We start from the raw sequence: 12,641 nt of genomic DNA on the forward strand, positions 1-12,641 counted from the left end.
AAATGAAATACAGGGTTAGTCCCCAGGGGTCACCCCCACCCCATGCCATTTAAGAAAGTTCTAATATCTTGTAAGTGGTCAAGATCCCCACCCCTAAACCATATATATTCTGGTTTGTCATGCTAAGATGGTTTGAATGATATACAGGGTTAGTCCCCAGGGGTCATCCCGACCCCCTGCCATTTGAGAAAGTTCAAATATCTTGTAAATGGTCGAGATCCCCACCCCTAAACCATATATATTCTGGTTTGTCATGCCAAGATGATTTGAATGATATACAGGGTTAGTCCCCAGGCATCACTAATGGATATAACTTTACTGGACCAAACCAATTTTCACTGGACTTTGCCCAATGTCAGGCGACCCTGGGAAGTACGAATTATGGGAGCTTCGTTTGGGAGACTTCGTAACAGCATCCTGTTACAATCATTTCTTGTTTGACATAACATTGATTAGATTTAGGTGTAATAACACCAAAACAAAAACATCATTTTCTTATTACAAAAATATTTAACCATCAAGAAATTATTACACTTTTATAGAGTGTTAACTAAAGTAGACTTGACATTTTATTGTAAAAAGTTGTTTTTGTAAAAGACCGGGAAAATATGTTAAATCATCATTCCTTTTTTAGCTCACCTGACCTGAAAGGTCAAGTGAGCTTTTCTCATCACTTTGCGTCCGTCGTCCGTCGTCCGTAAACTTTTACAAAAATCTTCTCCTCCTTTTTTGTTAAATGGATGTAAAACGTTTTAGAATCAAAAACTTTAATTCATATATTATACCTATAATTTTAATTTTCTTATATTTTAAATATTCAGAAATAATGAATCCACAAACTAGATGGAATAATTTGTATACGCTCGTCTTAGTCGGGACACATAATGGTATAAAGAAGTCCGTCCGTGCTAATGTCTGTCTGTCAACAGTAGCGAAAGAGTGCGCTATGGCGAAATTCTGAAATTGACGCGACAAATAAACCCACAAATTCAGGAAAGCACTTCGGACGCATGAAATTATTAAACGTGTTGTTTTCAATTTTTTTTCAAACAGTACGCCAGCATGGAAAACTTGTACTATGACGTCAGATTCAATGTCCTGAAGAAAGACAACTCTTTTCTTCAAAACAAATGAGAAAAAAAAACATGAAAATTAATCATAACTTTTTTGAAAGGTCGGTGACATATACATTTTTTTGCCTTATTTTGAAGAGTACACATGGCACATTCCTTCATGAAATTTTTATGCAAAAATCACTGGTAGATATTTTTTAATACTTGAAACGTTTTTCATTCTTGCGTTTTATTTTTGGCGGGAATGAAATAAATCAAATTTTTTTAAGATCAAAACAATAAGAGTCTTAAACTCTTGAACCTGTACTTGATAGACACAAATCTACTGTTTAACATGAAACAAGAATTATGCTTGTAGGTTTGATATAATGGGATTTTTTGAGAGTTTAAATAACAAGCAAATATCATGTTAATTTTCGGGAAAACACGAAACTGAAGTTGCTATAGTGACAAAACTAAGTCGGTGACCCCCAATTTTTTTTATCATATTTTGTTCCTCAAATCATGAAATACCTTCACACAAAATTTAAAGGAAAAATCACTGGTAGAACTGAATAGGCTGTTTGGTCTTTAAGCCTCCCAAACGAAGTTTGGGAAGACTTATTGTTTTTGCTCAGTTATTATTATTATTATTCTTCTTCCTCTTCCTCTTCCTCTTCCGCCACTTTTAAATTTGAACTTGTCCGCACCCGTTCTCCAAAACCGCTTGTCAGATTAACTTAGGGTTTCACAATATGTTAGACTAAAATGTCTAGTGGTGCAATCAGGGTTTTGTTTGTGCAATGGGGTTTATAAAGGGGTACTTTGAGGGGCAAAAAGAAAAGAGGGTTTTACTATAGAACCCTATGGGATTTTATTTTTTAAAATTTTCAAATGATTATAAATTGAAAACCGTTTGTGATAGACACAATCTTTTTAATTGAAAATGTTCTAAATGATAAAGCAAATCAAATGAAATACAGGGTTAGTCCCCAGGGGTCACCCCCACCCTATGCCATTTAAGAAAGTTCTATCTTGTAAATGGTTGAGATCCCCACCCCTAAACCATATATATTCTGGTTTGTCATGCTAAGATGGTTTGAATGATATACAGGGTTAGTCCCCAGGGGTCATCCCGACCCCGTGCCATTTGAGAAAGTTCTAATATCTTGTAAATGGTCGAGATCCCCACCCCTAAACCATATATATTCTGGTTTGTCATGATAAAGCACATGAAATGAAATACAGGGTTAGTCCCCAGGGGTCACCCCCACCCCATGCCATTTAAGAAAGTTCTAATATCTTGTAAGTGGTCAAGATCCCCACCCCTAAACCATATATATTCTGGTTTGTCATGCTAAGATGGTTTGAATGATATACAGGGTTAGTCCCCAGGGGTCATCCCGACCCCCTGCCATTTGAGAAAGTTCAAATATCTTGTAAATGGTCGAGATCCCCACCCCTAAACCATATATATTCTGGTTTGTCATGCCAAGATGATTTGAATGATATACAGGGTTAGTCCCCAGGCATCACTAATGGATATAACTTTACTGGACCAAACCAATTTTCACTGGACTTTGCCCAATGTCAGGCGACCCTGGGAAGTACGAATTATGGGAGCTTCGTTTGGGAGACTTCGTAACAGCATCCTGTTACAATCATTTCTTGTTTGACATAACATTGATTAGATTTAGGTGTAATAACACCAAAACAAAAACATCATTTTCTTATTACAAAAATATTTAACCATCAAGAAATTATTACACTTTTATAGCGTGTTAACTAAAGTAGACTTGACATTTTATTGTAAAAAGTTGTTTTTGTAAAAGACCGGGAAAATATGTTAAATCATCATTCCTTTTTTAGCTCACCTGACCTGAAAGGTCAAGTGAGCTTTTCTCATCACTTTGCTTCCGTCGTCCGTCGTCCGTCGTCCGTAAACTTTTACAAAAATCTTCTCCTCTGAAACTACATGGCCAAATTTGACCAAACTTGGCCACAATCATCATTGGGGTATCTAGTTTAAAAAATGTGTCCGGTGACCAGGCCAACCAACCAAGATGGCCGCCATGGCTAAAAATAGAACATAGGGGTAAAATGTAGATTTTGGCTTATATCTCTGAAACCAAAGCATTTAGAGCAAATCTGACATGGGGTAAAATAGTTTATCAGGTCAAGATCTCTCTGCCCTGAAATTTTCAGATGAATCAGACAACCCGTTGTTGGGTTGCTCCCCCTGAATTGGTAATTTTAAGGAAATTTTGCCGTTTTTATACGACCGCAAAAAATTTTTGCGGTCGTATATTGGTATGACGTTGGCGTCGTCGTCGTCGTCATCCAAGACACATTGGTTTTCGCACTCTAACTTTAGTTTAAGTGAATGGATCTCTATGAAATTTTACCATAAGGTTCAATACCACAAAAGGAAGGTTGGGATTGATTTTGGGGGTTATGGTACCAACAGTTAAGGAATTAGGGGCCAAAAAGGGGCCAAAAATAAGCATTTTTGTAACTTCTAGACATAACTTGTGTGTTAGTTTATGGATCTCTCTGACATTGTTCCACAAGGTTCCATATCACACAGGGAATGCTGGGATTGATTTTGGGGGTAATTGCCTCAAAATATTAGGAATTAGGGGCCAAAAAAGAGGCAAAAAACAAGCATTTTTCTAGTTTCATGACAATAACTTGTGTGTAAGTGTATGAATCTTTCTGAAATTGTACTACAAGGTTCCATATCACAAAGGGAAAGCTGGAAGTGAGTTTGGGGGTAATTGCCCAAAATGTTTAGGAATAAGGGGCCAAAAAGGGGCCAAAAATAAGCATTTTTCTAGTTTCCAGACAATAACTTGTGTTCAAGTGTATGGATCTCTCTTTTTTTTTTTTTTTTTTCCTTTTTTTTCTTTTTTTCCTTTTTTTTTTCTTTTAAAATTTTCTATTTTAAGTTGGTTATTTCTGTTTTATATTTAAAAGCAAATAATAATGATGTGGTAGGAGATACACACCAAACAGGATGTGTAAATTATTATATGATAAGTATTGTGCAATAGCAAGAAATTTTCAATTGCACAGTATTGCACAATAGCAAGAAATCTTCAATTGCACAGTATTGCGCAATAGCAAGAAATCTTCAATTGCATAGTATTGTGCAATAGCAAGAAATATCCAATAGCACAACATTGCGCAATAGCAAGAAATTGTCAATTGTACAGTATTGCGCGATTGCAAGAAATATTCAATTGCACAGTATTGTGCAAAAGAAGATACTTCGTATAAGTTGCTTATTTCTTGACCAATTTCAATGGGGTTTTATTCTTGAATTCTTGGGGTTCTTAAATATGCTGATTCTAACCCTGTATTAAGTTTTTGGATTTTGGGCTTCGTTTTTAAATTGGTCCAAAGGGTCCAAAATTAAACTTTGTTTGATTTCATCAAAAATTGAATTATCTGGGTTCTTTGATATGCCAATTCTAACTGTGTATTTAGATTCTTAATTTTTGGTTCCGTTTTCAAATTGGTCTACATTAAGGTCCAAAGGGTCCAAAATTAAACTTAGTTTGATTTTAACAAAAATTGAATTCTTAGGGTTCTTTGATATGCTGAATCTAAACATGTATTTAGATTTTTGATTATGGGCCCAGTTTTCAAGTTGGTCCAAATCGGGGTCCAAAATTAAACTTTGTTTGATTTCAACATAAATTGAATATATGGGGTTCTTTGATATGCTGAATCTAACCATGTATTTAGATTTTTGATTTTTGGGCCCCATTATCAACTTTGTCCACATTGAGGTCAAAAGGGTCCAAAATTAAACTTTGTTTGATTTCATCAAAAATTGAATTCTTGGGGTTCTTTGATATGCTGAATCTAACCATGTATTTAGATTTTGGATATTGGACCATAATAGGTGAATGTCCAATTTAAAATTTTTAAGTTCTTAGACCACATTCATTCTGTGTCAGAAACCTATGCTGTGTCAAATATTTAATCACAATCCAAATTCAGAGCTGTATCAAGCTTGAATGTTGTGTCCATACTTGCCCCAACTGTTCAGGGTTCGACCTCTGCGGTCGTATCAAGCTGCGCCCTGCGCATTTTATTGGTTATTATCTTGAATATTATTATAGATAGAGATAAACTGTAAACAGCAATAATGTTCAGCAAAGTAAGATCTACAAACAAGTCAACTTGACCAAAATGGTCAGTTGACCCCCTTAAGGAGTTATTGCCCTTTATAGTCAATTTTTAACCATTTTTCGTAAATTTTTGTAATCTTTTACAAAAATCTTCTCCTCTGAAACTACTAAGACAAATTTAACCAAACTTGTCCACAATCATCATTAGGGTATCTAGTTTAAAAAATGTGTCCGATGACCCTGCCCGCGAACCAAGATGGCCGACATGGCTAAAAAATAGTACATAGGGTAAAATGCAGTTTTTGGCTTATATCTCTGAAACCAAAGCATTTAGAGCAAATCTGACATAAGATAAAATTGTTCATTAGGTCAAGATCTATCTGCCCTGAAATTTTCAGACCAATCAGGCAACCTGTTGTTGGGTTGCTGCCCCTGAACTGGTAATTTTAAGAAAATTTTGCAGCTTTTGGTTATTATCTTGAATATTATTATAGATAGAGATAAACTGTAAACAGCAATAATGTACAGCAAAGTTAGATCTACAAATAAGTCAACATGACCAAAATTGTCAATTGACCCCTTAAGGAGTTATTGCCCTTTATAGTCAATTTTTTACAATTTTCATAAATTTTGTAAATTTTTGTAAATTTTTACAAAATATTTTCCACTGTAACTACCGGGCCAAGTTCATTATAGATAGAGATAATAGTAAGGAGCAAGAATGTTCAGTAAAGTAAGATCTACAAACACATCACCATCACCAAAACACAATTTTGTCATGAATCCATCTGTGTCCTTTGTTTAATATGCACATAGACCAAGGTGAGCGACACAGGCTCTTTAGAGCCTCTAGTTTTTTATTTTAATGGTTATATTAATTATTTATTATACTTGAGATGAATCATTTACTCTTGCCTAAAAATAGAAAGAAATTTCTTTCAACTTACTTTAAATATTTGAAATAAAGATAACTTGTTAATAGTTTGTTGAAACTGCTTATTTTTACAAAAATAATTGGATTAAAACATGGGTGGAATTACCCCTAAATGTATGATTTTTTGTTCACCCATGTGTCACACTGCGGGGGGATATGGTAATGTTAACTCATTTAATACCGTTTTGCACAAAGTGTTCATACTTGGTAGGATTGTTTGCCATCAGGATCAATACAAAGTAGTTCACCATATTATACCATCATTTTGATCTGACCCTTTTAACAGAAGCTATTGGAGTTTGAAATGTTTTTTGAATAATGTGACAAGAACACCTTGTGAACACAACTCCTCTGAGACCATACCATCATGTATAGTTAACCATATTATGCAGTCCTTTTGATCCAAATATTTTTTCTGGAGTTATGGGACTTTGACCCTTTTTTTTTGTATTGTAACTGCAGCACCTTGTGAATGGAACTCTGCTGAGATTACTTTACACAAAGGTCTCATACTTTGTAGGACCGTTTGCCATCATGAGTAGTTAACCAAATTATACCGTCATTATAATCTGACAGAGTTATGGAATTTTTGACTTTTTGTTTTATTATTGTAATATTGTCAACTTCGAAATCAACTCCTCTGATACCATTTGAAAGAAAGCTCTCATACTTGGTAGTATTGTTTTCCATCATGTGTTTTTGACCATATACTACTGTCATTTTGATATGACCTTTTTTATGGAGTTGTGTGACTTTTACCATATTTTGACAATTGTTTGACAATGATATGACACACAATTTAATTCCTCATTTATACAGAGCAGGGAACATTTCACTAAGGCATAGCAAGCTTGTAACTACTGAAAAGGTGACTGGCCTTTAAACTTGTTATGTGATGATACTAGGAAGAATGGTAGAAATATTGCCTTCTGAGCGTCACTGGTTGGTCTTGTGTGGACGAGACGCACGTCTGGCGTATTGAATTTTAAGCCTAGTACCTTTTGTTAGCTATTATTCGTGTGTTTCTTTGTCCTATATGTTCTCCCATTTATTTGTATTGTGGTCCTGTCATGTGATGTTGTCATTTTGGTGTTGTGTTTGACGCTGCCATAAAAGCGGGAGGTTTGGCATGCCACAAAACCAGGTTCAACCCACCATTTTTTTCTTAAAATGTCCTGTACCACAGGAAAATGGCCATTGTTATATTATAGTTCATTTCTGTGTGTGTTACATTTTTATGTTGTGTTTTTGTTGTGTCATTGTTCTCCTCTTATATTTGATGCGCTTCCCTCAGTTTTAGTTTGTAACCCGGATTTGTTTTTATCTCTATCGATTTATGAGTTTCGAACAGCGGTATACTACTGTTGCCTTTATCTATAGTAAGCATTTGAACAAAAATATTTTACACTTTATTGTTTTGGACCTTTTTTTATAGGTAATATCACAAAAAGCTGTCACAAAGGAAGAGTTGTCAGCAGCTGTAGATGCATGGAATTTTGGGAAGAGTAAATGTCCCAAGCCACAGCAACGTAAACATCCAATGTAAGTACATATGAAGCATTCTATGTTTCCCAGAAATTATTGGGTGATGGAAAAGTAAAAGTGTAAAAATATTTCAGGTTAAAACTAGAATGGACATACAACCCATAACGGATATTTTTCTTAGCATTTTAATGAAATATTCTAGAGCTTCAAACTGATGGCATGTCTTAAAATTGCAATTTTCCATGCTAAAGGCTGTGACTTTGAGATGAAGAACAGCAATAAAATCTGTCAAGAGAATGTAAGCATTTGTTGTCATGACATTATAGACCATATTTGTTCTTTGCCATTATGCTGATTTCAATTTATTATACCCCACGCAACGAGTTGCGGAGGGTATAATGTTTTTGACCCGTCCGTCTGTCCGTCCGTCTGTCCGTCTGTCAGTCCGTCAGTCCTGTTTCTTGTCATCCCAACTTCTCTCAAACCACACAACAGAATTTCACGAAACCTTTTTAGATAATAAGGACATACTATGTAGTTGTGCATATCGACAGGAAATTACGATTCAATTTTTTTCTAGGAGTTACGCCCCTTTGAACTTATTTACTTTAATGTACTACTGCAACAGTTTGTCATCTCAACTCCTCTGAAACCACACAACAAAATTTCATGAAACTTTGTAGATAATAAGGACATACTACGTAGATGTGCATATCTACAGGAAATTACGATTCAATTTTTTTTCCAGGAGTTACGCCCCTTTGAACTTATTTGCCCAATATACTACTGCAACCTTTTGTCATCGCAACTCCTCTCAAACCACACAATAGAATTTCAGGAAACCTTTTCAGATAATAAGGACATACTACGTAGATGTGCATATCGACAGGAAATTACGATTCAATTTTTTTTCTAGGAGTTACGCCCCTTTGAACTTATTTGCTTCAATATACCTCTGCAACAGCTTGTCATCGCAACTCCTCTGAAACCACACAACAGAATTTCATGAAACTTTGTAGATAATAAGTACATACTAGGTAGATGTGCATATCGACAGGAAATTATGATTCAATTTTTTTTCTAGGAGTTACGCCCCTTTGAACTTATTTACTTTAATGTACTACTGCAAGTTTGTCATCGCAACTCCTCTCAAACCACACAATAGAATTTCAGGAAACCTTTTCAGATAATAAGGACATACTACGTAGATGTGCATATCGACAGGAAATTACGATTCAATTTTTTTTCTAGGAGTTACGCCCCTTTGAACTTATTTGCTTCAATATACCTCTGCAACAGTTTGTCATCGCAACTCCTCTGAAACCACACAACAGAATTTCATGAAACTTTGTAGATAATAAGGACATAATATGTAGATGTGCATATCGACAGGAAATTATGATTCAATTTTTTTTTCTTATACAATTTTTTTTTCTTACAGTTATTTTATTTCTCCAGTGACAATGTGGGGACGTGGGGTATGTGAGCGCGCTCACTAAGGTTCTTTAATTTTATGATGGAATGTAGATGAAATGTAAATGAAAATATTGCTTGTATAATTTCACAGTTATTATGTATCAATGTTATTGTTCGGTTGAAATAAACCATGGATACTTTACAGATTGCCCAAGGAAGGTCAAAGGAACATACTTATTACTAGTGCTCTGCCATATGTTAACAATGTGCCACATCTGGGTAATATTATTGGTTGTGTACTTAGTGCTGATGTCTTCTCTAGGTATGTTAAATAGTTGATATGGAATATTTTGTTCTATCGCAGTAAACATCTGTCATAAAGAAATAACCCTAATGTACAAATTATGTATATAAAAATATGTAATAGTTTGAATCTGGCGGAAATCCATAAAATTTTGTAAAAGAAATAGAAAAAAAGTCATATATCATCATTTGATTGGTATCATAGATAATAAGATTAAGAATTATTATAAATGTTCAAAAAGAAAGTCAGGATGTTCCTGTCAAATTCACAATTTGAAAATAAGGAGATTTAGTTTTCAAAGAAAACTTTACATCCACGGTGGACTGTACAGCCTTTTATGAAAAGTCATTGTCTTCAAAGGACTGTACAGCCTTCAACAAAAACCTGACATCAACAGAGGACTGTACAGCCTTCAATAAAAACATGATACCTACAAGGGACTGTACAGCCTTCAATAAAAACTTGACATCAACAGGGGATTGAACAGCCATTGACAAAACAAAAGGACTATTGTTATATGAGTTATAAGAGATTTACACACTCAGATTTACACATCAACATGAGTCTAAGTCATATACCATTACATCTACTATGATTATTTTTGCTGCATTTTGTCAGTTTTTTTACTTTTTGAATTTTTTTTTTTTTTCTGTTTTCTTTTAGTTATGTGGCTGGTTATATTGTATGATTTTTTCCTGTTATAGATATTGTAGACTGAGAGGATATAACTGTTTATATATTTGTGGTACGGATGAATATGGGACTGCTACAGAGACTAAGGCCATTGAGGAAAAGCTAACGCCACAACAGATCTGTGATAAATATAACAAGTTGCATACAGAAATCTATGATTGGTTCAATATTGACTGTGATTATTTTGGTAGGACAACAACTAAGGAACAGACAAGGTAACATTGAAAGGATATTTCCTTTGTAATTATACATCTTGCAGGGCCAAATTGAAGCTATGTTTTGATTAAGATCTATCTCCAAGATAGAACATTATAAAAGAGTTGAGAAAGAGACCAAAGGGACATTCAAACTCATTAGTCTAAAACAAACTGACAATGCCATGACAAAAAACTAAAAATGAATAAAAGACAAACAACAGTATACAAAACACAACATAGAAGACCAAAGACTGAGCAACACGAACCCCACCAAAAACCTGGGTTGTTCACAGGCGCTCCGGAAGGGTATAACTATAGAAACTAGTGCTTGATTCATAGTATAATTTCCTGATAATTGAAGCGAAACAATGCAGAAAGTACCTGTTGGTAGCAATAACTTTTATTATGCTTTTACATCTATTTTAATTACTTTTTTTTCTTCAATTATAAAAAAATAAGTAATTTAGATATCCAATTTTTAACTACAGTATAAACTATTGAATATGGATGCATAATTTTGATGACACATCACTGATTCTGAAAAGCTAGAGAAGAATGTGGAAAATTTTTGAAAGATTTAAAAAAAAAAATGGAAAAAAATTTAACAAGTCTTTATACTTCTATGGACTGTAATGAAACAACAATATAGGTCTGCTAAATATGGTTTTATGAAGTTGCTGTAGAAGTTTTTATTGAAAAAATCAACTATATAACAATACCTTATGGTTTCAGTATAGCACAGGATATATTTTGGAAGTTATACAATCAAGGATATATATTGAAGGACAGCATTGATCAACTTCATTGTACAGCTTGTGATAGGTAGGTTAATTATTTCTTAACAGTAATGAGAAGTTTTCTATTGGTGCAAGATCTAACAAAATTGAATGATTTCTCTTAGATCAATTAGCCATTTCAGAATCTGGAGGATTGTGGGCCATTTCATTTTTGATATCCCCAAAATGAAAATTATGTCACATCATTGGTTATATTCCTATTGTTTAGGATGTTGCCAGCCAATCAAAAACGTTTTTGGTGTACACTTGTGAAAATATTACTCAGAATTCATTAAATTCTGAAACTTTGAATTGCAAAAAATGGATGAAAGAAATTTCACATAAACAGCATTAATAAATTGAAGAAAAGTATGGAATGATTGTAGATATATAAAAAAGAAGCGATATAATATTTTTAAACAAATTTAATAGAAAATAGTTTAAATTTTCTAATGTATTTTTGATCCAAAAGCTTTTCACACCTTATATAAGAAAATATTGATGAAGATGTTTCATATTTGTTTGTAATCCTGGCTTCCATCAGATTTACACCTGTTTGGTATTGCTGTGTTTTAGGTTTTTAGCTGATAGATTTGTAGAAGGCACATGCCCACTTTGTGCATATGAAGATGCCCGTGGAGACCAGTGTGACAAATGTGGAAAATTAATTAATGCTGTAGATCTACGCAACCCTAAGTGTAAACTATGTAAAGCTACACCTGTCATCAAAAGTACTCAACATTTATTCTTAGATTTACCGAAGGTAATGCTACATCACTTATCAATCTACATACTATAAACAAACTTATTTTCGTGGCTACTTTAGTTTGGGCTTTGCCCTTTCCAGCTGACTTCGCTGTGATTTTATATTTTCATGATTGTCTTATTTTCTTAAGGTATTTATATGAGAAGATCTGTGTTTTTACTAATTCCTGAAGATTTACATTCAGGTTATTTTTCTACTCGCTAAAGTCGTGAAAATAAATTGTTTGCGAAAATTAGTTGGTTTACATTTAGATTCAGAAAACATTCGCAAGTTACCCGGTACATAATGTACAAGTCATTTTTCTTTTGGCTTTTTCTCATCATAAATGAAGTAAAAGTAATTGATGCTTATTTTTCACTGATTTCATTATATGGTATATATTTTTCAAAGGAAGTAAATATAAAATAACTCAAATTTGTTTTTGCGACTGATCTTATCAAGGTGAAATAAAAGATAAGCACAATTTAAATGTTATTTAGCAACTTCTGATGATTTATTCATACAATAGATGATTTATTGTTATTTGAGAAGTAATAGGAACAATTTTTTGTTTTAGATTGAACCACAGCTGCAGAAACATCTAGACAAAGTATTCAAATCAGGCACATGGACTAATAACGCCAAAGTGATAACAAGCTCATGGATACGAGATGGACTAAAGCCTAGATGTATCAGCAGAGATCTAAAATGGGGAACACAAGTACCATTGTCAGGGTACACTGACAAGGTATATACTCAACTTTTTTGTTATTGTCTTCTGCACGTCTCATCGCGAGGGTAATGGTCTCTACTTGTCCGTCCTTCCGTCTGGAACACAAAAATACTCAGAGACCATTTGACTTAAAACATTCATACGTGGTATAATATTCTCTTGACTGC

At 33.9% G+C, this 12,641-nt stretch overlaps 1 protein-coding gene across 1 annotated transcript in view; it reads left to right on the forward strand.

Moving 5' to 3' along the window:
* Window positions 1-12,641, forward strand: part of LOC127730245 (methionine--tRNA ligase, cytoplasmic-like) — an 83,324-nt gene that overhangs the window by 24,687 nt on the left and 45,996 nt on the right. Inside the window, exons 8-13 of the mRNA XM_052238544.1 lie at window positions 7,561-7,667; window positions 9,232-9,348; window positions 10,035-10,238; window positions 10,953-11,042; window positions 11,573-11,759; window positions 12,319-12,489. Of these exons, the coding sequence (XP_052094504.1) occupies window positions 7,561-7,667; window positions 9,232-9,348; window positions 10,035-10,238; window positions 10,953-11,042; window positions 11,573-11,759; window positions 12,319-12,489 (876 nt within the window). The remainder of the gene's footprint in view (window positions 1-7,560; window positions 7,668-9,231; window positions 9,349-10,034; window positions 10,239-10,952; window positions 11,043-11,572; window positions 11,760-12,318; window positions 12,490-12,641) is intronic.

Source organism: Mytilus californianus, unplaced genomic scaffold, assembly GCF_021869535.1.
Source record: "Mytilus californianus isolate M0D057914Y unplaced genomic scaffold, xbMytCali1.0.p SCAF_2, whole genome shotgun sequence".
Taxonomy (NCBI): Eukaryota; Metazoa; Mollusca; class Bivalvia; order Mytilida; family Mytilidae; genus Mytilus; species Mytilus californianus.